General features: G+C 48.9%; 11 protein-coding genes across 11 annotated transcripts; 4 read left to right on the top strand and 7 right to left on the bottom strand.

The window, feature by feature from the left end:
* Window positions 1-75: 75 nt before the first annotated feature.
* Window positions 76-4,018, bottom strand: LACBIDRAFT_294923 (uncharacterized protein; the record flags this gene model as incomplete). The annotated part of the gene is made up of 3 exons (XM_001884244.1): window positions 76-1,363; window positions 1,519-3,738; window positions 3,806-4,018. The coding sequence occupies 3 exons, from the start codon at window positions 4,016-4,018 to the stop codon at window positions 233-235; spliced, it is 3,564 nt and encodes a 1,187-aa protein (XP_001884279.1). The 3' UTR covers window positions 76-232.
* A 96-nt stretch (window positions 4,019-4,114) lies between these two features.
* On the bottom strand, window positions 4,115-6,328 carry LACBIDRAFT_191218 (uncharacterized protein; the record flags this gene model as incomplete). Its single annotated transcript, XM_001884243.1, has 10 exons — window positions 4,115-4,294; window positions 4,372-4,467; window positions 4,603-4,869; window positions 4,926-4,967; window positions 5,023-5,417; window positions 5,472-5,553; window positions 5,600-5,708; window positions 5,764-5,929; window positions 5,980-6,149; window positions 6,210-6,328. 10 exons carry the CDS (start codon window positions 6,326-6,328, stop codon window positions 4,178-4,180), a joined length of 1,563 nt encoding a protein of 520 aa, XP_001884278.1. The 3' UTR covers window positions 4,115-4,177.
* An 831-nt stretch (window positions 6,329-7,159) lies between these two features.
* Window positions 7,160-8,465, top strand: LACBIDRAFT_330070 (uncharacterized protein; the record flags this gene model as incomplete). Its single annotated transcript, XM_001884368.1, has 4 exons — window positions 7,160-7,271; window positions 7,324-7,490; window positions 7,544-7,975; window positions 8,034-8,465. The coding sequence occupies 4 exons, from the start codon at window positions 7,160-7,162 to the stop codon at window positions 8,463-8,465; spliced, it is 1,143 nt and encodes a 380-aa protein (XP_001884403.1).
* Window positions 8,466-8,814: 349 nt separating this feature from the next.
* On the bottom strand, window positions 8,815-12,111 carry LACBIDRAFT_303728 (uncharacterized protein; the record flags this gene model as incomplete). The annotated part of the gene is made up of 12 exons (XM_001884242.1): window positions 8,815-8,946; window positions 9,006-9,265; window positions 9,324-9,968; window positions 10,023-10,210; window positions 10,260-10,501; window positions 10,562-10,780; window positions 10,832-11,086; window positions 11,139-11,498; window positions 11,549-11,726; window positions 11,776-11,867; window positions 11,924-12,006; window positions 12,063-12,111. The coding sequence occupies 12 exons, from the start codon at window positions 12,109-12,111 to the stop codon at window positions 8,815-8,817; spliced, it is 2,703 nt and encodes a 900-aa protein (XP_001884277.1).
* A 292-nt stretch (window positions 12,112-12,403) lies between these two features.
* On the top strand, window positions 12,404-15,132 carry LACBIDRAFT_294921 (uncharacterized protein; the record flags this gene model as incomplete). The annotated part of the gene is made up of 1 exon (XM_001884367.1): window positions 12,404-15,132. One exon carries the CDS (start codon window positions 12,404-12,406, stop codon window positions 14,942-14,944), a length of 2,541 nt encoding a protein of 846 aa, XP_001884402.1. The 3' UTR covers window positions 14,945-15,132.
* Window positions 15,103-15,900, bottom strand: LACBIDRAFT_303726 (uncharacterized protein; the record flags this gene model as incomplete). The annotated part of the gene is made up of 1 exon (XM_001884241.1): window positions 15,103-15,900. One exon carries the CDS (start codon window positions 15,898-15,900, stop codon window positions 15,103-15,105), a length of 798 nt encoding a protein of 265 aa, XP_001884276.1.
* Window positions 15,901-16,243: 343 nt separating this feature from the next.
* On the bottom strand, window positions 16,244-17,379 carry LACBIDRAFT_237493 (uncharacterized protein; the record flags this gene model as incomplete). The annotated part of the gene is given in 6 exon segments (XM_001884240.1): window positions 16,244-16,450; window positions 16,505-16,597; window positions 16,651-16,844; window positions 16,894-16,992; window positions 17,050-17,176; window positions 17,188-17,379. 6 exon segments carry the CDS (start codon window positions 17,377-17,379, stop codon window positions 16,244-16,246), a joined length of 912 nt encoding a protein of 303 aa, XP_001884275.1.
* A 241-nt stretch (window positions 17,380-17,620) lies between these two features.
* Window positions 17,621-18,176, bottom strand: GTG16201 (transcription elongation factor SPT4; the record flags this gene model as incomplete). Its single annotated transcript, XM_001884239.1, has 3 exons — window positions 17,621-17,833; window positions 17,883-17,991; window positions 18,042-18,176. The coding sequence occupies 3 exons, from the start codon at window positions 18,174-18,176 to the stop codon at window positions 17,712-17,714; spliced, it is 366 nt and encodes a 121-aa protein (XP_001884274.1). The 3' UTR covers window positions 17,621-17,711.
* Window positions 18,177-18,236: 60 nt separating this feature from the next.
* On the top strand, window positions 18,237-19,799 carry LACBIDRAFT_191230 (uncharacterized protein). The gene is made up of 9 exons (XM_001884366.1): window positions 18,237-18,305; window positions 18,356-18,397; window positions 18,453-18,510; window positions 18,567-18,662; window positions 18,719-18,956; window positions 19,005-19,164; window positions 19,232-19,344; window positions 19,400-19,468; window positions 19,523-19,799. The coding sequence occupies exons 1-9, from the start codon at window positions 18,275-18,277 to the stop codon at window positions 19,643-19,645; spliced, it is 930 nt and encodes a 309-aa protein (XP_001884401.1). The 5' UTR covers window positions 18,237-18,274; the 3' UTR covers window positions 19,646-19,799.
* Window positions 19,800-21,604: 1,805 nt separating this feature from the next.
* On the top strand, window positions 21,605-24,779 carry LACBIDRAFT_303722 (uncharacterized protein; the record flags this gene model as incomplete). The annotated part of the gene is made up of 19 exons (XM_001884365.1): window positions 21,605-21,859; window positions 21,916-21,988; window positions 22,045-22,124; window positions 22,176-22,268; window positions 22,320-22,478; window positions 22,537-22,639; window positions 22,690-22,802; window positions 22,857-22,957; window positions 23,012-23,195; window positions 23,246-23,494; window positions 23,545-23,641; window positions 23,694-23,848; window positions 23,899-23,930; window positions 23,978-24,045; window positions 24,098-24,186; window positions 24,243-24,261; window positions 24,314-24,445; window positions 24,496-24,634; window positions 24,692-24,779. 19 exons carry the CDS (start codon window positions 21,605-21,607, stop codon window positions 24,777-24,779), a joined length of 2,229 nt encoding a protein of 742 aa, XP_001884400.1.
* A 225-nt stretch (window positions 24,780-25,004) lies between these two features.
* Window positions 25,005-25,759, bottom strand: LACBIDRAFT_303721 (uncharacterized protein; the record flags this gene model as incomplete). The annotated part of the gene is made up of 5 exons (XM_001884238.1): window positions 25,005-25,075; window positions 25,128-25,231; window positions 25,280-25,506; window positions 25,558-25,662; window positions 25,715-25,759. 5 exons carry the CDS (start codon window positions 25,757-25,759, stop codon window positions 25,005-25,007), a joined length of 552 nt encoding a protein of 183 aa, XP_001884273.1.
* Window positions 25,760-25,770: the final 11 nt, after the last annotated feature.

Here is a 25,770-nt window from a genome sequence, read left to right as displayed (position 1 = left end):
AACCTATCTACTGTAATCTTATAATTTGTGGAATGTAGCAAAAGTGTAGAATGTACTGCAATTAAATACCTAAATTACAGCCGCATCGGGATGATCGTCTCCAGAGGGTACATAAAGTATGTGAATACAACAGCGTATAGGCAACGAAATAAATCCATGTAAAATCTAAAACGTGTTAATACGATCTTAGCCCGGGGTAGAGAAAGTGCGAAGGAATTTACAAAAAGTGGTATCATCCAACTATCTTGATGACAACCGTTCCCCCATAGCCCAGTGGACCTTCATCCACAAAGACGTTCGGCGTTCTTTCAAATGGTACAACGTTCTTTTTAGTCCAGTCTTCATTGTCCTCCTCTCTCACAGTTGCAGTCCAAGGTCGCACACCATCCTCCAATGCCAATTTTAACACGGCCCCGATTGACTCGCCAACATCCTCCCCTTCCCAATCCACATCCTGTGCCACGCTGACCCAAGCGTAACCCACTTTCCCTCCCTTGCCCTCTTCTCTATCTGCCCCAGCACTTCCATCTCCGAATTTGAGCGACCGCAGTCCAGCTCGAAAATTGTCACCAGCAGTGGGTATCGTGCGTTCCGGCGCATCACCAACCAGCGTCGTGAAATGGCCCATTCCTGTTTTCTGACTCTTCCCAGGAGGGCTTTGGCCATCAACACCTCCACAAGAGCGCAGGAGTCTCTCAGAAGCCTCCCTGATAACCTTCCCTCCGATCGTATCAAGCACCGCGTCAAAGACGTCCCCGTCAACCCTCAAACCGTCAATAACGCGCACAACAGCCGCACGTCCATCATCCCCACTTTCAGTCCCACCATCGTCGAATATCACTTCCTCCCCACCTAGTGTTCTGACTCGCTCCTCCATATGCGCCATATATCTCTCCCCAGCTCCTTCGCTCAGCAAAGGAGGGAAAGGGACGTGTACAGACACCCTCCAGCCGCGTAAAACGAGCATTTGCACGGCCATTGCCCCAGCCCCATTATGGCCTCGTAAAACAAAAGCTCGCCTTCGACGCCCATTCTCGTGGTCAGCTGATGCATGCCGGCGGGTCCCAAGGTTAGATCCACTTGTAACAGTAGAACTGGTGCCAAATTCGAACCCGGGTCGTTTGCCACCTGGGCTTAAATTCCCGTCACGTAGGGAAGAGAACGCGAACATGAATGTTCGGACTGCGCGGTAGGCGGAGACGCCGCATAAGGGAAGAAGGGCAAGTTCTTCGAGGGAAAGAGAGGGCTGGGGTGGAGACCTAATCGTTTGAGAGGATGCAGGAGATGGGGTATCTGGCCTGGGATGTGGAACACGGTGTATACGGCGTCGATCGACGACGATGAATTCCGTTAGGGCACCGCACTAGAGAGAAAAAAGCAAGCTCAGACTGAATGTATGAGGGATGAGGCAAAAAAGAGAAAATTATATGTAAAATCGACGCGAGCCGTTTAATCGAGTTCGATCAAAATTCCAAACGCTGGTTGAACGAAAAATAAAACTTCACGATGCGGGCTCACCTTCCTGACATCCAACAACCCGACAACCCATTCCCCCTTCCTCACCACTTGTTCTCTCACCTCCCACCCACACTCCAGCACCCTACCAACAAAACTTCGACCAGGTATGTATCCAACGTCTGCCTGGACGGGTGCAAATGATACTGGGGATGCGTTTGCCTTCATTGATGCTGACCGTTGAACATCTCGTTTCGAGCCAGATATGCTAAGCCTGGAGCGCAGACTCGCACTTCTTCCCAACCCAGAACGTGGAGGAGCTACCTGTTCTTCTTGTCCATCCTCCTCTTCCGGATCCTCTTCTGCATTCGTCGCAGATGAAGATCCCAACGTAACCCCAACCAACTTTCCATCCACGCCGTCCACACCAACCGCCCACACCTGCACTAACACACACCCGCCAGGAACGTATCCAGGCGGTTTTCGGTAGCTCGTGAACCCAAGCGCACTGCTGCTCCCAACAAACCCCACTGCATCCTCACTCTTACTCCTGGTCCTAGCCGACACTGCATCTCCCCCAGAAACTGTCCTTCTACGTCCCAGTAACTTCCAGAGTCCCTTGCGAGTCGCTCCCAAGCCTCTTACAACCTCAACGCTTGCCATGGTAGTCTGTGCTACACCACTTCGTGTCAGGTCGACCTTGCCATCCAGTTTCATATGGCTTCCCATTGCAGCAGTACCACCGGGAGCATAAGCCTGGAATAAAGTTGAGTATCCTGGCGTGCCATGTGAAGGAAGCTCCCCAGCTCCCATCTGTGGGTTGGCGCTGGCTTCTGCGGCATAATCGAACGGACGACCCATTTCGTGTCCCAAAGACCGGGAGCGTCGATTTTTTAGAGGTGGCTTAACGTCAGTGGTCCTTCGAGTTTGACCGTGGGGAGAGGATATGTTCCGACTCCGACTGTCCCTTGACGATGAAAAACGTCGGGAAGATTCTCCAACATCGTCAGTGGTGGCAGAAGAAAAATACGAAGCCCGACGTTCCGGATGCGAGCCAGAACCATACCGAAACTCCTTCGATTGCCTAGTCGAAACACCCGACCTACTCACACTCTCCATGGCCCTCGCCGCACCAGGCTCCATCCTCGGCGTCATCGCTCCATCCTCATCTTCCTCCAGAAGTGCAGCCATACTCATCATGATACTTGGAGTTGTCTTGGATACAGGCATTTGTATCTGCATCTGCATCTTTCTCTGCGTACCGAATGAAGATGAAGAAGAGGGAGAGTGCTTTTGAGATTGTGGCGGTACAGGTGTCCCATTTGTCGCAATGAAATATTTGGGCTTCTGCTTGGTCTCGGCAGGGGGTGCAGCCTCATTCGAGCCCTTTGATGGAAACCCATGACCTAGATGTATTTGATGTTTCTTCTTCTTGCTGGAATTACGCATGACCGTTGCTTTTGCTGCGTCCTGCTGATCGGGTGGGACAAGCCATCGAACCTCCTTGGCCCAATCTTCGTCTGTGTAGACGTAGTTTTTAGATGGCGGGTTCTTCCTGGGTTTGATGGGTGTAATAGCAACTGTGTCCTCTTTATTTCCAAGCCCTACGTCGGAAGTCATAGGTGTAGTTCCCCTCGTCGAATCTGACATGAGATCGGAAAAGATTGAATAACCGTCGAGAGACATGGAAGAGTGGGAAGTAGAGTAGGATGTGATAGTGTTGCGTTGCTCGCTGACTTGCGCAGCAGGCCCGCTTGTGCGCAGGTACGGGGAAGCTGAGGAGGGTATACGCGTAGAGGTGGCTGTTTCTCGGCTTGTGGGCTGAGGCGAATCAGAGGTGAGATCGGAGATGACTGAATATCCGTCGAGCGACATAGTGGAAAGAGAGGAAGTGGAGAAAGATGTGATGGCGGTGCGTTGCTCTTTATTTTCCATTCCACGCGAGGTTGATGAGGGTCCGCGAGTGGAGATTTCTCGGTGTGAGGTGACCGGAGTGACCGCAGCAGAAGAGGAAGCGGGGGTAGAGGGGCCTGCTATAGGTGCGATAGAAGTTGATGACGGAGGCTCATCATTAACTATAACACGTAAGGATCTACGGCTAGGTTGTCGAGGAACTGCTCCAGGAAAAACGACGGAGGAGGCCATAGATGCGCGTGGGGATTCGTTTGGCGTGTAGAACACTTCTGGCTCAGAATCAGAGTCCGAGAGTTGCTCCAACTGGTAGATGGCGAGTGGGCGTTGCTGCTGGGAGTTCGAGCTGCTCCGACGTGGACGAGGGATGTCCTGGTTGTCTCAAACGATTTCTCAAGTCAGACGAGACTATTTCACATATCGACAAGAGATGACGTACAGCAGCAAGAATATCACTGTGCTTTGCCGTTGATACCGGCTGAGGGAGCTGTGTCTTAGGATGACTGCTATCTGACGTCGCACCAGGCGAACGCGTTTCGGCTGCAATGCGGAGCATTTCTTGCTTTGATGAAAAGTATTCCTTTTGCGAGGGGAGGGAATAGGTCTGGGATGGCCTGTTGAGGAGAGTCTGGAGGAGAGTGGGTTTGGACATCGCCGTCAACAGCGAGAACCGGGTATGAAGGCGATGGGCTAAAGAGTGCCGTCGTCGTCCTTGTCGAGCAGCAAGGCTCTGATGTCATGTGCCGTTTTAGGAAATATATAACATTGGAAATATAACAAGTGTAGAAAAACAACAACGATCCAACCAAACTCATGCCTCCGACTTTTTTTTCTTCTTCTTTGGTGAATCGCCCCCAGCTGCAGCCGCCGCCTTTTTGGCCGCTTTTCTGGCCTTTCTCCTTGCCTTTCGTTCCTCTTCTGTCTCCTCCTTTTGAAGAAAAAGAAAGTCAGGAGAGACAACGCAAAGAAAACGAAGTAACAGACCTTGGCTTCCGGCTCAGCAACTCCATCCGCCCCACTCTCCCTCCTCTTCCTCTTTTTCTCCTTTTTCTCCTTCTTGCTCTCTTCCTCATCTACGTCCATTTCACTCTCATCGTCTTTCTCTGCAGTTTCACTCTTCTGTCTCTCCGCTCTCCTCTTTGCCCTCCTCTCCTCCTTTGCCCTCCTCTTCTCCTCCTTCACGTCAGAAACAATTTTCTCTGCGGCCTCCTTCGGGCTCACACGCTGTGTTGATACCAAATCTAGTTCCATCGCATCCGCATTGGTGTTGTACGTCTTGGTCTCGCCGGTCATTTCAAACCGCTGCTGCTTCTTGCCACCGTTATCGAACCGGCGTACACCGTTACCTTGTTCTTGATGTTCAAGTGCCCGCAGCCGTGATTCAAGTTTCGCGCGGTTTTCAACGCCTATTGAGGGCGCCGTTTCCTCAGACTTTCCGTCAGCGTCCGTGAGGGCGTCGACACGGATTGACAGTGCAGCTTTGGTGGCTACCATACGTGCCATCTGTATTTCCCAGCCATCAATAAAATGTCAAAAGGGGATATCCTACTTTGACGCACTTTGCCCTTTAGTTTAGGGGGAGCTTGACCGATAAGTGAAGCCTAAAATTCGTGACGTCAACTCCTAGAAAATGCAAAGAAAAACATAGATACTGACATGGTAAATTAGGCCGTACTTCGGTGTGTCGTGCTTCGTCTTCAATGCCCTGAAGAGGGCCTTCTCCGCTCCAAGGATCTGAATTGTACTAGCAGGATGTTTCGCGAGACTCAACAAGCTGCCTGCATGACTGATCAGCCGCGCGCCAACCAACTCTCCGACCAGCGCCGTCAAGTTGGGTGCAATTGCATTCATCCTATTTCGGAGATATTCGGCGAGCTGAGTCCGGTATAATGAGATTGAGATGACTTGGTCGCATAACGAGTGGATGTGAGCAATGTCAGAGTCAGATATTTCAGTTCCCATCGAGATTTCGGCAGCCGCTTTCAGTACGGCTTCGAGGTCTTCTGGGAGGATGGCGGCGAATGACGTTGATGCCGCATTTGTGCGGAATCCTAAGGGCGGTCTCAATTAGCTGCGGTTCTTGAACGAATGAAAAAAAAGCATACCCATCAGCCGGATGGTTTTGGCATAAGCGACGTTGTCAGAGATAATTTTAGCCATTTCAGGGAAATGCCAGCCATACCACTCCTGCAGGGGGTTCAATGGGATGTCTGTGGATGCGAAAGGGACATACCTTGACTCGCATAGCGTAGATGTTAATCTCCTTGTCCAGATCATCAAGGAGGGCAATAGCTTGAACAACCATCGTGTCCACCTTGTCCGGGGAGAATTTCAGTTTGAATCTATATTTTTAAGAATGAACATTTTGGGGAAACTTGGAGTTTAACAAGTGCATACCTTGCCAAAGAATGACTCAACCCCAAGCTCATAGTCGCCAAATCTTTCGGGTCCAACCCGTCTAGCAGAGCTGCAAGTTGCGACCTAATACCGCGCCAAAGATCGCCATTTTGGCCCTCCGCCATAGCATTTACATTAATACTCAGCTTTTTTGAGATTGACCGTCCTATGAAGCGAGTTCCAGATATATCCTGATGGTTGACAGAGGTTGCATACCAAGATGAGGGTCAATAACCACCAGAGACTCCTTGCCCTTTCCCTTCCCCAGTACTTCGTCGGTTAGAAACTGTTTCAACCCCTTGCCGATCTTCCCATTTTGTATGGCAGAAATATCTTCCACCGCAGTGGCCGTTGACGTGAACCGGTGCAGAGCCTTCAGCTTCAGTCTGAAAAAAAATAAAGAATGAGGCAACCTCGCGGACAAAAAATGATCCAACGGGACGAACAGCTTATTCGCCTGCTGAGGCGTTTCGAATTCCTTCCATAGATCTGCGCTCTCGATTTTTGCAGAGTCTGATACCTTGAAGAGACAGTAGCCCATGGCGGTCTCGTATAGCACGAGCATGGTTGGTTGACGTCACGGAAGAAAAGTGTAATCAAAATTAGCAGAGATGAGATGAAGATGAGGGAAAGCAAAGATGATTAGAGAACAGCGAGCACAACGAGCAGGACGATGGCAAATCGTTTTTTTTGGTGACTTTCTGTGTAGTGAAGAAATTCTTAGGTTTCCCACCGTTACGTGGGAACATGTTCCCATCTTTGAATGCACACTCAAAATCTCGACGCGTATGCCGCCAATCCTCTTCCCCACTACAAATTCTATCGTGCCCTTTATTGCTGAGCGCTGACTATGACTGATGGATAGATATCAATATCGGAGCAGTACTGAAGCTGCGAACGGTGGCTAGCTGTGAACTTGTGGACAATTGGATTCCAACGAGAACAACTGAAAGATAAGAGCTAATCTATTGGGATAATCAACAATAGGACCCATGCCAGTCGGCGGGATCGACGTCAATGTCTGTGCCAAACATGGACATGGTGTTAGCAATGAATTGAGGGTCTGTTGTCAAAAGATTCCTTGTGTATCTTATCGCCATAGAAATGGCAGAACCGACGACGCCGAGCCTTGATACCTACAAATACTCTGATGTTCGTCGCCACCACGTCTTTTTCCACTTGTCGTTCTTTCTCCCCTCCCTCTTCCCGCCCTAGTAAGTCATTCTCAGGCTTTTTCTTGCAGAGTAATAATGGCTTGTATTTTAGTCCTTTTTGGGTTTGCCTGGCAGCACCCCCTGGTTGATAGTATCTGGCTAGCTCCAGCTCATTCGTTCGACACATCCTTTTGAAGCAGGCCCTTTCTATATATAAACTTTCAACAACATCTTCTGCCAAAATGTTCTTGAGCTCATTATTCATTGCCCTGACGGCATCCGCCCCTCTTTTGGTATCCGCTGCGCCCTCTCGTCTGACTAGGCGCGCCGCCGCCTCCGATGTTCTGGTCTTCAGTACGTCGCGTGCGCTAAACCAAAGAGTCTGTTTCTGATACGGTCTCAACAGAATTCGCTGATGTTTTGGAGCAACTGGAATCCGCCTTCTATTGCCAAGCTCTCAAAAAATTCCAATCTAGCGATTTCACAGCTGCAGGGTTCAGCTCTAGTCTAATTCCTATCGAGCAATTCAAGACCATCCAGGTCGATGAAGCCACTCATAGCACCGTACTTCAGGTAAACGTCACATTTTCTGAAGGCAAATGTACATCTACTGAAACAACGCATAGGCTGCTTTGAAGTCGTTTGGAGAGACCCCCATCACATCTTGCAAGTTTAACTTTGCAGGTGCCCTGACGGACGTTGCAACTATGGCTGCGACTGCCCGTGTAGTTGAGAATGTTGGTGTCTCGGCGTACCTTGGTGGTGCTACCCTCATTACCGATCCCGTCCTCTTGGATGCTGCCGGCTCCATCTTGACCGTTGAGGCTCGCCATCAAACAATTCTCAACATACTCTCTGGCACAGGAACGGCCATCCCAGCGGCCTTTGACATTCCTCTTGCCCCTAATGAGATTTTGGCTATTGCTGGCCCTTTCTTTGATGGGCCATGCGATCTTGGCATTGCAGCAAATCCCACTCTCGCAATCACCAACACCGGTACCGTTGCGCCAGGAACCAAGCTGACCTTTAGCTCGTCTGCCATCAACGGTTCCACCGATGTGAGCGTCATTCCAGCCCCCCATAATTTGAGTTGAGGGACTAATAAATATTTTTCAGAACCTCTTCTGCCAAATGATGCTTGGTGGCCAGCCCAACTCCATTGCTCTGCCATTCAACAACTGTGTCGTCCCATCAGGGATTAACGGCCCCGTCGCTATCTTCATCACCTCCGACGGCCAACCATTGGTCAACAACATTCGCGATCGTGCCTCGACCCAGCTCGTTGCCGGTCCAACGATGGCATTCATTGATACTCAACCCCAGACCATCGGCTCGCTTGTCCGCGGTACCGGCTCAGCTGTGGCATCCACCAGCACGACCACCATCAGCCCTGCTGAGGCCTCTGCCATTATTGCCTCAGCAACTCCTGTTGCTCTCTCCACCCCTTCCTTGGCCAACAGTGTCATCAGCACGAACGGCGGACCCAATAAGTTCACGGGCAAGTCGCCAGACGGGAACCTTATCGTCAATGGCTGGAGCTCAACGTGAACGATACTGCTGGGTAAATTACCGATCACAAACCGGACGTCTGGATTGTTTCACTTATCGATACCTCAAGCGTTTCTTGTATTCTAGAATTTTTTTCAAAGGATATATCTATTAATTAGGGTCTTGCCTTTGCTTCTACGTTTGATCGAAAAACAGAGTATCACAAGGACAAAGGAGTTTTGCGTTTGCAGTGTTGTAACAATCTAGCTGCAACGAGTAACATCAACGACAATAATCTTAGGTCAAGTCCACACAGGCATTTGGTAACACAGATAAAAGCAAATTACGGAAATAACTGATAATCGAGAGGTGTAGATACTGTAACATGGCTCTCCCAAACGGCACTTGATCAAGCATCTTGGCCCGTAGCAATGTTCCAGATCCTTTTGAGTAGCTCAGCAGCTGGATCTTTAGATCCGTCGAATTTGGCGAACGAGATAGCGTACAGCGTGTTGGAGTATGTTCGGAGGTACGGCGAATACTGTCACAAAGATAAGGGCATATTAGACCCCACAAGAGAGGAACAAAAATATAACAAACCGCTCTACAGAACTGCCTGTACCAGCCCCAAGTTTCCCAGGCACTCCATTCATCTCGACCCCAATTCGCTCGGTTTTCCCATGCCTCTTCTGAGATGACTGTCCGGGCGTGGGGGTTTGGACTTGGGTCAGTTAGAGATGGTGCAAGGCATGACACAAATCCTTCGAGTGTTTTTGAAAGTGCTGCCTTTTGTTCCTTGGTTAAACTTGAGAAAGCCTTGAGGGCAGTGACGAGGGCGGGGTTGTCAGACGTAGTGTCTTCTATCAAAATCGTTAGTAAGTAAATGAAAAAAAAAAATCGGAGTTGTAAGATTCTTACCTGGTTTCTCTTCAGCATCCACCTCCATCGTGTCTGCGTCAGTACTAGCTTTTACACGGGCACGTGTATCATCATCTTCTTTCCTCAATGCTGTGACTTTCCTCCTGGCGATCATCACTCGTCCATTGGCTTTGTCCAGAGCACCCTTCAACAAATCCCACTCGAATGTACTGAGATTCATCGGGCCGGCAAGCTCGCTAAACTGCCCAATCACAGCCCCATTCAGGAAAGTCCAGCCTACGACATCAGTCGGGTCGACGATCTGGTATTGCATCAGTTTATCGAAAACGATGCCAACCATTTGTCTGTTGTGCTTCCAGAATGCAGCCGCAGCACTGAGGATGTCAGCTTTAGCCTCTGCATTTCCACCGCCTCCGACACTTGAGACACCACTGCTGGCAAGGTTTCGTAGGAGAGGGAGGTAGCGCTCGATAGCGTTGAGCAAATGTGAGAAGGAGCGTGAGCCGATGTGGAGGAGGGATTGGACGGCGATGGAGCGCACGACAGCGTCGACGTTGACGTGCCCTTCATCTGAGCTTTCGAGGGTGGATTTGAGGGTGTCGAGATGTGATATGACGTCTTCCGCTTTTGCTCGTCCTCGGAAAAGATTGAGAACGGCTTGAGCAGCATCATGATGCGCTTTGCCTACGGGAAGTATATTTAAAAGTAATATTGATGAGGGAGGACAACAGAACTTGCCAGGGTCATCATATCCGAAGTCAGGACCTGGTGCTTGTTCTGCAATGGTGTATGCCTCAGGAGTCTGCATCGATTCGGGAAGGGTCTTCATGATGCGGTCATGATAGGACAACCGTATTTCATACTCAATCGCTCTGCGCATGAACGCACGACGTGGGTGTTGAACGGTCAAAGAAAGATCAGGTACCCTATAAACAGCTCGAGATGCATCTAAAAGACAAAATTGATAAAACGCACCATTCCTTCCACACCCACTGGAACCCGAAATTACTCATATGAACAGCAAACCATTCCGCGAATCGACGCGCTACTTCCACGTCCAAACCTTCAGAGAGGGAGATATAGAGCTTACGGATGGACTTTCCCACGGCTGGGCCTACGGTTGAAGGCGACAGTTTACAGAGCTCTGTTATGAGACTGGTGTAGTAAATGGACTTTGAGGACGATTCTGGGAGAATCAAGTACGCTCCTAGAGTGGTCTTCGCAACATATTAGTCAGATAAGAACAAATCGAGGGAAAGGAAAGAGAAAGAGCTGACCTCAATAATCGTGCTCTCCAACTGCCAATCTTTCCCAGGAACAGGATCTGCAGTGACTGTTGCTCCAGGCTTGGGTTTGAATGTTCCAGGGAGATTCCACTTGGGGTATTCGAGGAGTAACCGGGCACATTCTTTCCTGTTCACCTCAAAAATATCGGTGATATCCAGAAGTGCGGTTCGCAAAATATACCCGACAGGATTTTGGAAATCGGGAGAGACCTAAGGGGTCTATAGTTAGTAGAGATCTTCAATAATACTAACGAAATCTACCTCGGAGCCAAATAGTCGAATAAAAAACTCTGGCCATTCTTCTTTCTTTACCTGGGCTTCCTCGCCAGAATCCCCTGAAAGGGCATCCAATTCGATGATCTCCGGTGGAACTAGCACCAAAGGAAGGTTGTATGGAGGCAGAACGGTGGTGTCAATCTCTGGATATTCAGAGTATGGTCTGGGAAGGCAGTTGGCAGTTTCCTCAAAATCTCCCCGATCCAGGGTTTGTAAAATGGTCAACAGGATATCCAGAAGCTAGAGGTTCTTTGAGAATTTTGCTTAACGTGATTCAAGTGCAAAGACAAACCTCGACTGCATTTTCTTCTGGGACGACATCACTGTAAATCTTGGTGACGGGCGCTACCAGCCACTTTTGTGTAACAGTAAGTTCGTTATAGGTTCGAATTGCCTCAATTATATCCGTTGTGTTTGAGGGAGAATATTGTTTTAATATGGGTCCGGCCTGAGAGAAATCAAGATGACCGCCGCCGGGAATAAGAATGGGGCATACCACAAGAAGGCCTTCGCCAGCACAAAGGGCTGCTCGTTTTGCTCGCCCATGAGAGACACCGAATTCATCGAGGACCGCTGTGAATGATTGCAGGAGAGAAAACAAGGACTCAGGCGAGATCAGTTTGGCCACCGTTAGATGGGCAAAGAAATGAATCTGGTGAATGGATTGTCAAATTGGGTCTTGGTTGCAAGAGGGGCACTGACGCATAGTCGAGTCTCTCTCCAAGCAACCTTGTCCAGATATCCCTGGAAGCCTTTCCAAAAATCTTCGAGAATGAGTCTGCCAAGGGGCGTCTCATCTGGAATGCCAACGTCTGAAGGGTCATGCAGCAATCGTAAAAGGGCGGCATAGTAGGGCGTTTTGTACGGTTCTTCTGTCACACTGGAATTGACAAGTCAGACAGTAGCTGAGAAATTAGAAACCCACTTACCCAATACGAAAAGCTTCTGAAAGGATGGGGATGTTACGGGGAACATGTTCCCTGATTTGTTTTTCCAGTCTAGGGAGTTCTTCCACCGGATCCTGGAGGAAGCGTAGGTTAAGATGTAAGTCTAAGCCTCGCCAGCTGAGGCGCTTACCACTTCGCCCAACTTGATTATGGCATTTTTGAGCTTATCGTCTGGTGACTCATAAGGTTCGCGCCGTCGGTCGTCATAGTCATCTGGACACGAGATGGTTGGTTGGAGAAATGGACATGGGCATGAAGCCTGTTCTCACCTCTGTGATGGCGCCTTCTACCACCGCCGCCGCGACGTTCATAACTCATAACTCTAGTGTGTCAATAAAGTTGGGTATTTTCTGAAATGCAAGGTTTCAAAACTCCGTCGTCGCTGTCGTCTTCAAGCTTCAACTCAACTTTAGTGACCGCCTCACGTGTCATCCTTCCTCTTTGGGATGTCCTGCGACATCATACGAAAAGTTGTCGACAACGTCCTCGACACCGACCAGTGCTTGCTGCGCAACTTCTCCTGCTCTTGACGCGTGAGTCTTGACGCGTGAGTTTAACATACATTAGGCGCGACTCCCCTGCTCACCCAGTTTTCAGCTATGTAATACACATGCAATGTATCTGGCGAAGATGCACCAAACACACGCTCCATGCTTTACCTGCTCATGGCAAGGCCTTGCAATCCACCTTCTCGTGTGGTTTTAGCGCACTCTCTACCTCATTTGACCTAAATCCATCAACTTCACCTTCACTTTCACCGACCCCTTCCATACCTACCTCGAATTCTTCTTCGCAATCCCTGACACCAGCCCAGATCTCTCTTGCCGCTTCGCAGGCTGTCCGTTTGTCTATTGCAAACAACGATCTGTCTGATGCCTTTCTCATTGTCAACTCCATTCGCCACGCCAGGCTTGGCGATAGATGGACTTCAAGCCTCGGAATAAGAGACCTCAAGCGGTTCAAGGCCTCAGCCATACCTTTCGACTCGAATGTCTCGCCGAGGTTATCTTCCCATGCACTACTGCATGGTCTCATTCGGATAGGGCTCTCGAAAAAAGCCGGCAATTTGGCTCAGCAAATGATGAAAAGCTGCATCCGAATACGCACCAAAACATTGGAAGCCGTTTTTCAAGCGATAACACATCCTTCTCCGACTATAGGCAATATAACGTCACCCCTGTTGTTAAAGTCATCGCTAGAAGACTCTGACATTCTCACCCTCAAACCTACCATGACAAACCACCACGGTACAAAATTTGCTCTTCGGCTTCTGGACCTGGCGCGCCAAAGACGGCAGAAACGAACTAACAACATGTTTCGAACCCTCATGACACTCTGCGTTATCAATGGGGAAATCATCATAGCATCGTTGCTTTTTGGGATTATGGTTAGGGATTGGCAGGCTCGCATGGTGCAATCTTCAATCAAGCTAGATCCATCTTCCCCTGGACCTATTGCGACTACACAGAACGGGTTGGGCGTCCCCAAATGGTACGATTCTGAGGCTGAGTTCCCCTCAGAATCATGTTTGCACCCCATGTTGGATGCGATTGATCAGACCCTCTCATCGGACGCAACGGATGAGAGCTCCCGACTTAACATTCGTGCCGCGCTGCAGGCACTTGCTAATATCGCGGCACTTTTAGATGAAAAGCGAATACCTTTCCAGTCAATCAGCCCAATCATACGTTCACTTTCTGCCTGTCCCAGGACGGCACGAGCGACACGAGACAAAGTGAAAGTTTGGGTCCCTGATAAAGCGGGTCAGCCCGAGCAAGTCAAAGCCTACTCTTACTTTCATGACGTCCTTCACCGACTTATCCATAAATTGCCAGAACGCAATCATCTACACCCTCTTTCATCCCCGGAAAGATCAATGTTACCCGCCATGGACAGATACGGGTACAACAGTCTTCTGCAGTACGCTTTGCGGCATAGGCGTTCTGGCAAACTGGCTGACAAAATTTTGCGCCACATGACTGACGAACGAGTCCCGCCATTAAAACCTGATCAAGCTACCGCGACTATTCTGCTGAGGAATGGTACACTGCTCCACCGTTCTGAGATTGTCGACAAAGCTTTGAATTTGATGAGTGACGGCCAGAACGCTACTCGCATGGATACCATTCGCACGGCTGTGGAACGAGGAGATAGTCACACTATTACGTCCACTATTACACATCTCACGTCCACCGGCCGTCCAAATGTTGTTGTAGACCTCTTACCCATCATTTTTCCTGGCCTCCTCCTACCGCCGGACCAAGCTGTGCAAGACGGCGAATTTGCTGATCCAGCGAAAAGAAAGATGGTCAGGTATAGCAAACAACTAAAGCACGCTGTTAAACTCGGACCATACGTCTTTACTTCGATCCTGAACGCACTTCAGAAAACAGGGAGGACTGGGTTCGCTGAGAGGGTTTGGAAGCTTGCACAAGATGCCGAAGAGGCGAGTTGGAAGGTGGTTTTAGATCCTGACGCAAAATTTACTCCTTGGTGCCTCCCTATTCATGCATACACCATCATGATCAAGCTCTATGCTGCTGAAGCGAATCCACGGTCAATTTCTAACAATTTGGACACTAGTAAGGCTCGTCATGCTCGTCAAGGCGTTATTGGCTGGGGACAACCCCATCCTCTTGTACCTCGGACATCAAATTTGCGCGAAGTTCTGGGACGTGATCAAGGTTTGGCTGTTTACCGCTCCGCACAAACTGCTGCGCAGAGAATCCCGGAGGATCTCATCATCAAGCGTAGTCTGCAGCCTCCGGAGCCTGATGCCCATTTCTTCAATGCTATCCTCGATATTGTCGGTCGACACTCGCACATGCGACCTAGGAGACCAAGAGTGAATCCAGCTTTCGTAAAACACCAAGTGAAAAAGGCGAAATTGAATTATGCGCATCGTGGTGCTCTTTCGAAGGTTTGGGATCCGACTTTGTTGGAAGTTGGAAAGGATATGATTCAGGCGGGATTTGCCATTCCTTTGGGATTCCAGCATCTTTTCGTGGGGCGTCTGCCCTCATGCGTAGAGGAATCTCCACTGAAGATCAAGACATTTCCGTATGCGTTCCCGTTAAAGATGCAGCAGGGTAGATCGTTGTATCGCATTCCAACGAGGAAAACGAAGTCCCACGGACTCGGACTGGGCTAACTTTGACGCTCTGACACTCTGAATTGTCTCCTCGGGAATATGTTCCGTCATTCAAAATGACCCCATTGGTGAAATATGGGATTCCGAAGAACCGGAGCTGTTCTGATCCCAGAAGTTTTAGGAGACAATCCCAAGTAAATATGTAGCTTCCAAGTACTCTACGTAAATATGTCGGATTCTGATTGTTCGCTTGGTTGCGCTGAAGCTCGCGCCTCCATACGCTTCTTCTCTTTAGCCCTCTCCTTCAAAATCCTCTCTTGTCGACGGAGAACCGACTTGGGCAACAACCCTCTAAAGTCCTCCTTGTCGGGTACCTGAATCTCGATCTTGCTCTGCAGAAACGCGAGAGCCATTCCGCGCTCAAATACTCTTTCCCTCCACTCTGAGCTCAGATCCACACAACTCGCCACAAATTCGTCCAATCGTTGCCGCATCACCATCATGCGTGGGGGTTCGGTATTCGGCTTGGGCGCAAAGACCAAGTCCACCCGACACCCCTTTTCTAGCTCTTCCCGGACCTTTGCGAGCTTGTGCGCCATGTCCCCTGGTTGAGTGTTCCACGTGAGTTGGATCTCCTTCCGCTGGTTACGTTTCGCCGACACTTTCACCCGGGCTTTCCGTGCAAGGTGCCTTAGTTTCATTTCAGCTCTGTCGTATATCTTTACTAACACGGGAGTTTCGCTGACGAGCTCAACGTAGTGTGTCGTTTCATCGACCGAGGCGAGGATGTCTTCGAGATTGCGGGGTGGGCCGGGCACGCCTGTTTCTTGGTCGACGAGTTGGACGACGCGGTGTTTTATCTTTGCTCCAATGACTTGATTTCGTAGACTTAGACCCTTGTGTTGCTTCGATTTAGAGGACATTGCTCGGGTTCCATGTTGAAAATTGACAAAAGTCATGGGGCGCGTTCTCAAGATGGAAAACGCGGCGAAACGAAAGGCAAGGAAGGCGCTCATAGTGGGTAAACTATTTCTTGGATCAACACAAGAAATGAAGGCTTTTGAGTACTCATACTCACCAACGACGTCGAACGGTCTACCTGAGAGGTCGTGTTGCTGCTTATTGCTCACGGAGGGATAAGAAAAGCACGCATAAATAAAGATTGAAAATCATAGTCTCCCGTCAATCTCCCGTTAGCCCTCCTTTGAGGGGAAGTGAAGTCGACAACGATATAAGTAGATCGAGAGATGGGGGATATAGATCAAGGTGTAGTATACATTTCTAGTAATAAAAAAATGCAAAAAGTACATTAGACGAATGTAGGGTAATTTAAATAAATCCCGGGTAGGACCCAAAGTGCTATGATTCGGACGCTACACGTTTTGCCGCAGTTGTCCGTAGTAGCCATGCCAAGTTCTCGTACACAACGAACGTGACGCATGTCCCAGGTAACACACGGACAAGGTTTGTTCCCAGCCCACGGTAAAAGCCTCGGATGCCCTCTTGCGACCAAGTGCGTTTTATCGTTACCGGGATGTTAGGAAATTGGTGTATCGCAGCGTTGTCCTGGTCAGGTATCGAATCAGATTGCCCCAAGCAGAACGGCCAAGCGTATCTTACCTGGATTCGGGATCTTACAACTTGGTATGGGTATGTCAGCGCTAAAGCCGCCAGTTTGCTTGTGATAGACATAACGGTGTAGGCAAAGTTCGACTGCAAAGGAAAAGTTCGGAACTATGAAAAAAAACAGCTGCATGAGGACTGACGAGTTTCTCCGTTTCCGCGTCATACTGTTTCCCTGCCCTTTCATGTTGTTTCTGTTTTTGGTCAAAACCCCATTTTTTCATCTTTTCATAGGCAACGAACTGAATGGCACCGTTGCTGACGCCAACGAGGGCAAGGGTGGTGCCGCGGAACAGACCCGTCCAGCCTTCCGTTCTGACGATCTGTGATAAACCATCTGCTCATGCAGGTAAGTTGATTGCCGAGCGACTTTTGACTCAACGCACCCGATAGACCACGGTATGCATTTGGAGAGTCTACTCTGGTCGTGAACATCCTCACACGAACGAGCCATAAGGGATTGGTGATGACGGCGGTTACAGCACCTGCAAGTAGGTTAGTTTCCGCACACACCCAGGTTGTTCAAAATGGGAAGTGCGAACTCGCTTGAGCGGAACAGAGCAAGTAATCTGCTGCTGTCAACGGTTTCGCGATATCGCCACCCGAAGCCCGCTTCTTCAGCATGTTATAACTGGATGAAAGTGGGTAAATATCCGGCGGGGGGTAGTGCTATAATTCACGCACAAGAGGAAATATAAGCCCCAACTTGATGCATTCCCGGCGATGTTTGGTCCGATTCCGCGATACAAGCCCATCCATCCTTGAGTTTGTTTAATGTCCTTCAATGAGAGCCAGATGTGCTTCCCCAGACCGCCTTTGGGGTTCGATGTGGTGACCTGGAACTTGATCTTAAGAAGGTCAAGGGGATTCATGCACAGCGTGGTAGCAACTCCTGCCCCGAGACCAGCGACCGCATGGTCCTAATACAGGCGGCGTTCGTCATTTTACATGGGCGTGGAGTGATGGTGGCGACTCACCAAGGCCGTTGTGGGAAAGAAGCTGGCTGGTTGCTGCTTCATACCAGCAATAGCTGGCCTCTAATACCTATGCGCAAGTCGGGGAGAATGTGACAGTCCGGTCCAAAGGGTATTTGCGCGGTTATGTTGAAATTAAAAACCAACGGCGACGCGTTAAAGGAACTTCAATGGATCACGTGATCTAAATAAAATACATGTACATAAACTATGTTCCTGTACCGCAGGATCTAATCCTGGTCCGTCTGGTCGCGTGGGCGGTACTTGAGGCCCCGGTTCTCAAGCTCCGCCTCGACGTCCTCTGGTATGCGACCTTTAACACGCACGGCGTACATCCCTCGAACATATTTCGCTTGAGGCCAAGTCAATTACGTGCAATGGAACGATATAGGCGAACGTACATGTGCGCTGCCATCTCGCTACCCAGCTTTTATCCGGGTCAATGACAGAGATGACACCGTCAAAGTATGTTGTCGTACATGAACTAATGCGGTCGGGGTTGTGCTTCATCTGAGAGACTATCAGCGGACGATGATTGAGAAGAGTTCATTCGTCCCCACCTGAACAACGTCTTCACAGTTTGGACAGCCGTTCTTGCGGAAGTCCACAGGAAGCTGGATTATTGAGCATAGCAGACATGCACGCAGCTGTTTTGAACGTGCTTGAGCGGGGATGGCGGCTATGGCTGGTTCCATGATCGTGGTCGTAAGCAAAGGTCACAGCGCTGTCTGTGACTCCACAATCTTCCTTCCTTCCGTCATTCATTTACTTTCTCGGCCTATACTTGTTATTAATGAGCAATGTTGGACAGCAATTGCTCTCAGGTGTGTTTTTGAATTAGCTTAAAAGTCCCTTTTGTATAACATCCCTCAAGGTGGATTATCGGGACTTGCCACCACCGTCTGCCTCCAACCATGTTCGTTCTTCTCGAGAGGAGTGCTATTGACTTAAAGGCGTTCAACGTTCAACAGTCGATCTTCTCAAGACCCGGTTGCAGCAAGGGGATGGCTCGACTTGGAGACCGACACGGTATTTCTTTCTGTTCATAGCATTTGTGACCTCAATAATTGGCGTAACTAATTTAGGCCCCATACATCCATCATTCTTGATATCACTCGAGACGTCATTCACTCAGGCGGTTGGCGTGGGTTGTGGAGGGGAACTACACCTTCTCTCGTTAGGTGTGCTTTCCGTATTTCTTCCAAATTCAGCATTAGGTTTACTGAACGTATGTCAGGAACGTCCCAGGAGTCGCGCTTTACATGACCAGTTTGACCCAGCTTCGAGCTTTGATGGCCACATCTCCATATTTCGCGTCCCTTCGCAGACGACCACAGAACGGAGATGCGAATAAAAACACGTCATCTGTGCTGCCAAAACTCACCAGTCAAGGCAATCTCATTGCAGGTGCGACTACGCGTGTCGGAGTTGGGTTCCTGCTAAACCCTTTCTCTGTCTTGAAGGCCCGATTTGAGGTAGGTGTAATCACTCTTGTAAGAATTACGATCCTGACACTCACCCAGAGCAACATATATGCGTATGAGAGCCTCACAGGCGCCTTCGGTACCATCGTCCGTCAGGGTCCTTCCGAACTCCTCCGTGGGTTTCTGGCATCATCACTGCGAGATGCGCCGTACGCCGGTCTTTTTGTTGTCTTCTACGAGGGCATCAAGCATGAAGCTTGTAAGTGCTTTTCATTACACATCTTTTTTCACCCATGTCTTTGGTGTCAATATTACTCTTCTCCCAGCTTACGTGCTACCACCCGTGACCAGTACTCAGGCTACGTTGATTCATGGTTTATCTGCGGCCTCAGCCGGTGCTATCGCCACGATGGCGACCCATCCTTTCGATGTCATAAAGGTAATTCCTTTCCTTGTTTATCTCTGGTCCTCCTTTTCAAAACTGGCTGTCATAGACCAAGATACAAGTTCGCACTGAAGCTCAGTATCACGGGTTTTTAACGACAATTGCTACTATTTGGAAGGCATGCTTTTCGCAACTAATGGCGTCACATTGTGCTAATTTTTTTCGTTGACAGCAACGAGGTATCACCGGATATTTCGACGGTGCTTCATTGCGCATGTCGCGCAAAGTGTTGAGCTCGGCTATTGGTTGGGCTGTTTATGAAGGTGGTTTGATGCTCATGCGCACCTCGACCTGATCACTGCATGAGCCGTTGATATCACACACACACATGCTTAAATCAAGCCAGATAGGTTTTAAAACAAAACCGCGCGGACAGGGATTAGAGAATGTCTGTACTTTGTAACCCCCCACTCTGATACCACTGTTTGGAAAGGCTATTGCCAGAAGTCACCACCGTTATCGCCATAAGTCGCAGGTCTGCACGGGTATACTTCGCGTTTCAGGACCGGTCCCAACCACAGGAAATTTCTCGGTGGCTCAAACCTTCAAGCTTCAGGTTCCATATATAACTCAATTTCAAAGCGGAATCTTTAGAAAGTATGTTCTCGGAAAGACCAACGAAGACCCTGCACTCCGGAAAAGTCCTGGAGTTGTCCAGTGCGCTGCCGTCTCGAATGACCCATCCTATCGCTTGACTCTTTTTCGATTTCGTTTGAAAAAGTTCGTCTCTATCCGGGTCCCACTGGACAATCTTGAGTTCCCCGTTCCACGTGGCGAACCAATGCAAACCCCATTTCATGTAAGTCTGTCATTGAAGCTATAAGCTTTCACCCGCCGATTTCCTGAACAGAAGTAGTCCTGAACGATACTCCACAGCAATGCACCCCGTATCTCACTCCTTCAGACCCCACATTCAAGTCGTAAGATCATTTGACATAGACGAATAAGTAAAAGCAAAGAGTCACAGAAAATACATCCCCAGGGACCTAGGAGGAGTATTCTGCCGCATCAGTGCCCGGATTCGAGATCAGAGTTCCTGGCAGATCGAAGGAGCAGCCAAGATGAAATGGCAGAGACCAGGGAAAGAGCAGGAAAATGCCTGTTGCTCGGCGCACATGACGCTTTAAGTGGCAGAATGTCGCTGAATGACAATATTTTTAGAAACAGGAGCTCACGCCGGCAATATGGCATCTATTAGGGCGGAAAGAATTCCACGTCAGGGGAGAGCTTTGAAGTGTTACACCCTTGAAGGGCCTGCACAAGCGATCAAGAGGACGGTGGAGACATTCTACCAGGACGACAAGAACCGCGGACCTGTGTTCTATTACCGTATGTCGCGATCGCCGGATATTCCTTAGCCAATGGAACACCCGATGGTCGTATTTGACAGGACGTCTGAAAAAGATGAGATTGGGACTGAAGAAAGGCCACGTGAGAACTTGTAAAAGCAAGATACATAGATCGGGAAAACGTACTGTTTCCAGTACAAGCTCCTTTGCTCAGAACGGTCCACCGTCCCGAACTGAATGTCTTTGGAAAAAAATTATGAGACGCACACTGCAATGACGAATGTTCAAAACCAAGCTAGTTCTCACAAAGGCCGGTTGTGTGAGCCCCGATTAGTATGGTCATGTAAAATCGTCAAGCGAAAAACTCACAAGGTCACATCGCTGCAATAATTCGGCTCATTTCATCTTGAAGGTCCTGGTGACTTCGATGAGAGTCCCTGACCTGATGGAGGCCGAGATATGTCCTGCAGCGTGTTTCGGGTTATCCCAGGTTATCCCCTGACATGACCCATGAGGCGGAATCAGTCGAGATACTTGTTGAAACAGGGCTCCTTCTCAAGCCGACGGTAAAGGTTGATAGCGTTGCTACCAACGTTTTGGAACCGATACGAGTTCTTTTGGTTCCATGAATGCCTGACTGTCTTGCCACCAGGCTTGGAGTAGATTCATCAGTTGGGGCGCCCAGCAATCGGGTATTGAGAGAAATAAGCTGTCGAAACGATACACGCAGTTGACGGTCGGCCATAGGGTTATCTGTATCGGTCGACATCGGTCATCGATTGGACCAAATGAGAGAGAATTTCACAGCGCATGACCAAGTGGGCGAGGTTTGCTAAGCGTGTTGGACCCCAAAAAGGGATAGGAAGTAGTGGTTTCCCATATAAGGAGCCATGTCTTGAACGCACATGTTGCTGCAAGCATTTCGTCGACGCGTCTTTCGTCCCTTTTCCCGCTCCGTCTCCTCAATGGCAATTTCTCCAACACCGTGGAACTCCAATAAATATCCACCAGCGCGCCGCTGCGATCATGTCGACACCTATCAAAGCGCTGCCAAGGGAGAAGTTCGCATCGCTGACCCGTATCGCTGGTTGGAAGAGTATACGGAGGAAACGGACAAATGGACCTCTTCCCAAGAAGCGTTCACGCGGGAGTTTCTCGACAGAAATGTAGATAGGAAGCGGCTGGAGGACGCCTTCCGGGCTAGCATGGATTACGCAAAGGTACCCAGAATCTTTGGTGTGCGTGTCAACGTGATAGAACCCATCATTCTTTCTAGTTCGGCGCGCCGACTCTGCGTGAAGATGGCCGCTGGTACTGGATTTATAACAGCGGGCTGCAAGCGCAATCGGGTGAGCAATTATTATGCATACATGCACTCAGAGCACTTCCTCATGGGCGTATATAGTTGTGTATCGCTCTAAGGGCAAAGATTTGCCCGCCTTGTCGGGAAGCGATGATAGCAAAGTTGGGGAAATCTTTTTCGATGTAAGAGATGTGCCTCCCTCATTGCCAACCACTGGCTGATCACCTCCGAAGCCTAACCTACTAACTGAAGATGGTACCGCCGCCCTTTCTACGTATGCTTTTTCTGAGTCTGGAGAATATTGGGCATACGGAGTATCCCTCTCTGTAATTTACCACTCTCTAGCGCCATTCTACCGTTTCTGAAATTTATTGCAGGGAAGCGACTTTTCTACTGTATACATCAGACGGACAGACTCTCCCCTCGCAGAAAAACCGGTTAATGGCCACGATACGGGCCGACTTCCCGAAGAAATTCATTTCGTTAAATTCTCTTCAATAACCTGGACGCCAGATTCCAAGGGGTTTTTCTATCAGGTACGATTTTATCACAATCTACCTGATGGATATTCATTCATACCATTCGGTGTGACAGCGCTACCCAGACCGAGCCGGCCTCACCACAGAGAATGCCACAATAGAAACTCAAGGCGACGTGGATGCCATGGTTTATTACCATCGCATTGGCACACCGCAATGTATCTATGTTCCATTAGTTCCCAAGTTTGAGTCTCATTCTTCTTTCTAGCAGAGGATATTCTCATTCACGAAGACAAGAAGAACCCGACTTGGATGTTCAGCATTGATTTCACAGAGAAGAAAGAGTACATAGTCTTTTACACTATGAAGGATACTTCAAGGGTCAGTAAAACAGGTCAACTATCATTCTCAACAAAAAGCTTACCAGACGCTTAGAAAAACTTGCTGTGGGTTGCAGAGTATAATAAAGAGGATGGAATTGGACCAAACATCAAGTGGAACAAAATAATTGACGAATTCGATGCTGAATACGACGTGTACGACGTCTCTTTCCCCTTAGCTGCTACCCCGTTGCTGACGTTGTCCCGAAGCATCACGAATCACCGATCGACTCTTTATGTTAGGACAAACAAGGATGCTTCGAAATACAAAGTTATCACCATTGACCTCGCCAAAAAAAATGAGGTTAAGGAACTCATCCCGGAGACCGATGCATTCTTGAGTGACGTATCCTCTGTCAACAAGGACAACCTTGCCATCATCTACAAACGAAATGTAGGTTCATGCAATTCATGCTACCACTTGCTCCCTGACACTCAGGGTAGGTCAAAGACGAGATTTATGTGTACTCTAGAGATGGAAAGCAGCTCACTCGTTTAGCGCCGGAATTTGTCGGTGCCGCCTCAGTTTCTTCTCGCGAAAAGCAACCCTGGTTTTTCGTTACAATGAGCGGTTTTAATAGTCCTGGCACAATCGCCCGGTACGATTTTACCACGGCTGAAGAACAAAGGTGGAACATTTACCGCTCCGTTAAAGTCGGCAGTTTGAATCCAGGTGACTTTGACACTCGCCAAGCTAGTTTTTCTATTTCCAAAGCAGAGTACTTCACTGACAATCCCATTAGGTATGGTACGAAAGCAAAGACGGCACCAAGGTGCCTATGTTTATCGTCCGCCACAAATCTACTCAACTCGACGGCACTGCCCCGGCAATACAATACGGTAAACAACCTTGAACCATCGCGTTCACTACGACACTGACATTTTTACATAGGCTATGGAGGCTTCAATATCTCCATCGACCCCTTTTTTAGCCCAACCATCCTAACGTTCTTGCAAAAGTACGGTGCTGTTTTAGCCGTTCCCAATATCAGGGGTGGCGGAGAATTCGGCGAAGATTGGCATAGGGGGGGCTATCGCGAAAAAAAGGTTCAGATTTCCAAATCCAACTGACTGTTTTGGGACTGACTTTCTACCAGAAAAACTGTTTTGACGACTTTATCGCAGCAACGTGTGTTGACTTGACGTTATTGGTATTGATCGCTGACAGTTTCTTAGAGATTATCTGGTGAAAAATAAGTATGCAGCTCCAGGGAAAGTTGCCATTAATGGTGGTTCGAATGGAGGTAGGCCAACAATTCCACTAACCGGCGTGCATTGAGAACTTCTCTTCTTCAGGCTTACTTGTTGCGGCCTGCGTGAATCGTGCCCCTGAGGGCACATACGGTGCAGCTCTTGCGGAAGTCGGTGTTCTGGACCTTCTCAGGGTGACACTTTCTCTGTTCATTGTCCTAGTTTTGTACTAACGTTAGTCTTTTTGTAGTTTCATAAATTCACCATAGGTATTTATTTCTTTGTCTACACTGCATGTTTTTGCTAAGATCATCGCTCCAGGAAAAGCTTGGACGAGTGACTATGGCGATCCGGATGATCCCAACGACTTCGACTTCATCTATCCAATTTCACCGTTACACAACGTCCCGACCAACAAGGTTTTACCCCCTTACATGCTATTGACTGCTGATCGTACGTTCAAGTATCATTCAATTTTCACGGTGACCCTGATGTCCTTTTAGATGACGACCGCGTCGTTCCCATGCATTCATTCAAACATGCAGCGACTCTACAGTACACTTTACCCCACAACCCTCATCCTTTACTGCTTCGAGTGGACAAAAAAGCTGGGCACGGCGCCGGAAAATCGACTGAAAAAAGGTAAACTGCACCTATGCTCTTTGACATTGGTTTGTAGGTTTCTGATTGCATATTCAGAATCCAAGAGGCTGCGGATAAATGGGGTTTTGTGGCACAATCGTTGGGCCTTGTATGGAAAGATTCAACCGAGCAAGCGAACTTTTAATGTTCCTTCCTGGGACGGGCCGATTTCCCTTTCCCCCATTTTTTACATAAGGACGATCGCTGTGCATCTTTTTTTAGCAATGGCATACTTTAACGTTGGGGCCCCGACAACGTCCAGCCCTGGATGTTGACCATCATCTAATAAGCCCAGAGATTTCGAATAAGTTGACTCGTCAGAAGATTCCGCCATTGACGAAAATGAGCCTGATTCGAATCGCACGACCATTCACGGCCTTGGGGGATCAGGGTAGATAATCGTTTTCAGGACTCGGTTAGCTTTCGACTTGGGAATTGGGGCTTTGACCGGAGGGTGAGTAAAATGTCGGACTAAGCTTGTAACTGGAAATACCATTTGTGTTTTCGGTGATGTAGAAACGACGAAGCATCATGATAGCTTCCTCACGGTAATATCCACCTGTTGCGGAATAGGAAGGGTGCGTTGGATGAGGAAGCCTGCATGGGTTAATGAGTGATAACCACCCCAAATACAACGGAACTAACCGTTCATTTACGCCAAGCACGCTGCCGCAACCCCCAAACCTATCATTAGCGCACCCATAAAAGACTTCTTTAATTCCCATTTGTCGCAAGGCAGATGCACACATGATGCAAGGCTCAACCGTGACATAGAGGGTGGTATTTGACAAGGGATATTCGGATATTTCTGGGGTCAACGATCTATCGGCCATGATGCTATCAATGGCCTCCAATTCTGCATGTCTCGTGGCCTTTGAGGAGTTCTTCAATCGCGAAAAAGCACAAGCGATTTGAGGTCATACGTTGCAGAGCTCATTTGTGCGATTCCGTGCTTTTGCGATAATGATACCGTCTCTGACAAACACGCACCCCACAGGGACCTCGGATGCAGCCAAGGCCTCCTCCGCCTATTGACGAAGAAATTCAAAATCCATTTTAAAATGATGCCTTGACACTTACCATGGTCAATGCCTCCCTCATCCATCGATCATGAATCGAGTCCATGGTTCGGTCTC

The sequence above is a fragment of the Laccaria bicolor genome, genomic scaffold (genome assembly GCF_000143565.1).
Source record: "Laccaria bicolor S238N-H82 LACBIscaffold_25 genomic scaffold, whole genome shotgun sequence".
Lineage (NCBI taxonomy): Eukaryota > Fungi > Basidiomycota > Agaricomycetes > Agaricales > Hydnangiaceae > Laccaria > Laccaria bicolor.
This window is presented reverse-complemented; position numbering and strand designations above follow the sequence as displayed.

What these genes read in the sequence shown, in the direction of transcription:
- LACBIDRAFT_191230 (XM_001884366.1), top strand. Translation starts at nt 18,275, where the DNA reads ATGAGCAATGTTGGACAGCAATTGCTCTCAG. An exon ending in TGGACAGCAATTGCTCTCAG is followed by an intron (nt 18,306 to 18,355) that starts GTGTGTTTTTGA and finishes ACATCCCTCAAG; the next exon opens with GTGGATTATCGGGACTTGCC. An exon ending in GGGCATCAAGCATGAAGCTT is followed by an intron (nt 19,165 to 19,231) that starts GTAAGTGCTTTT and finishes CTCTTCTCCCAG; the next exon opens with CTTACGTGCTACCACCCGTG.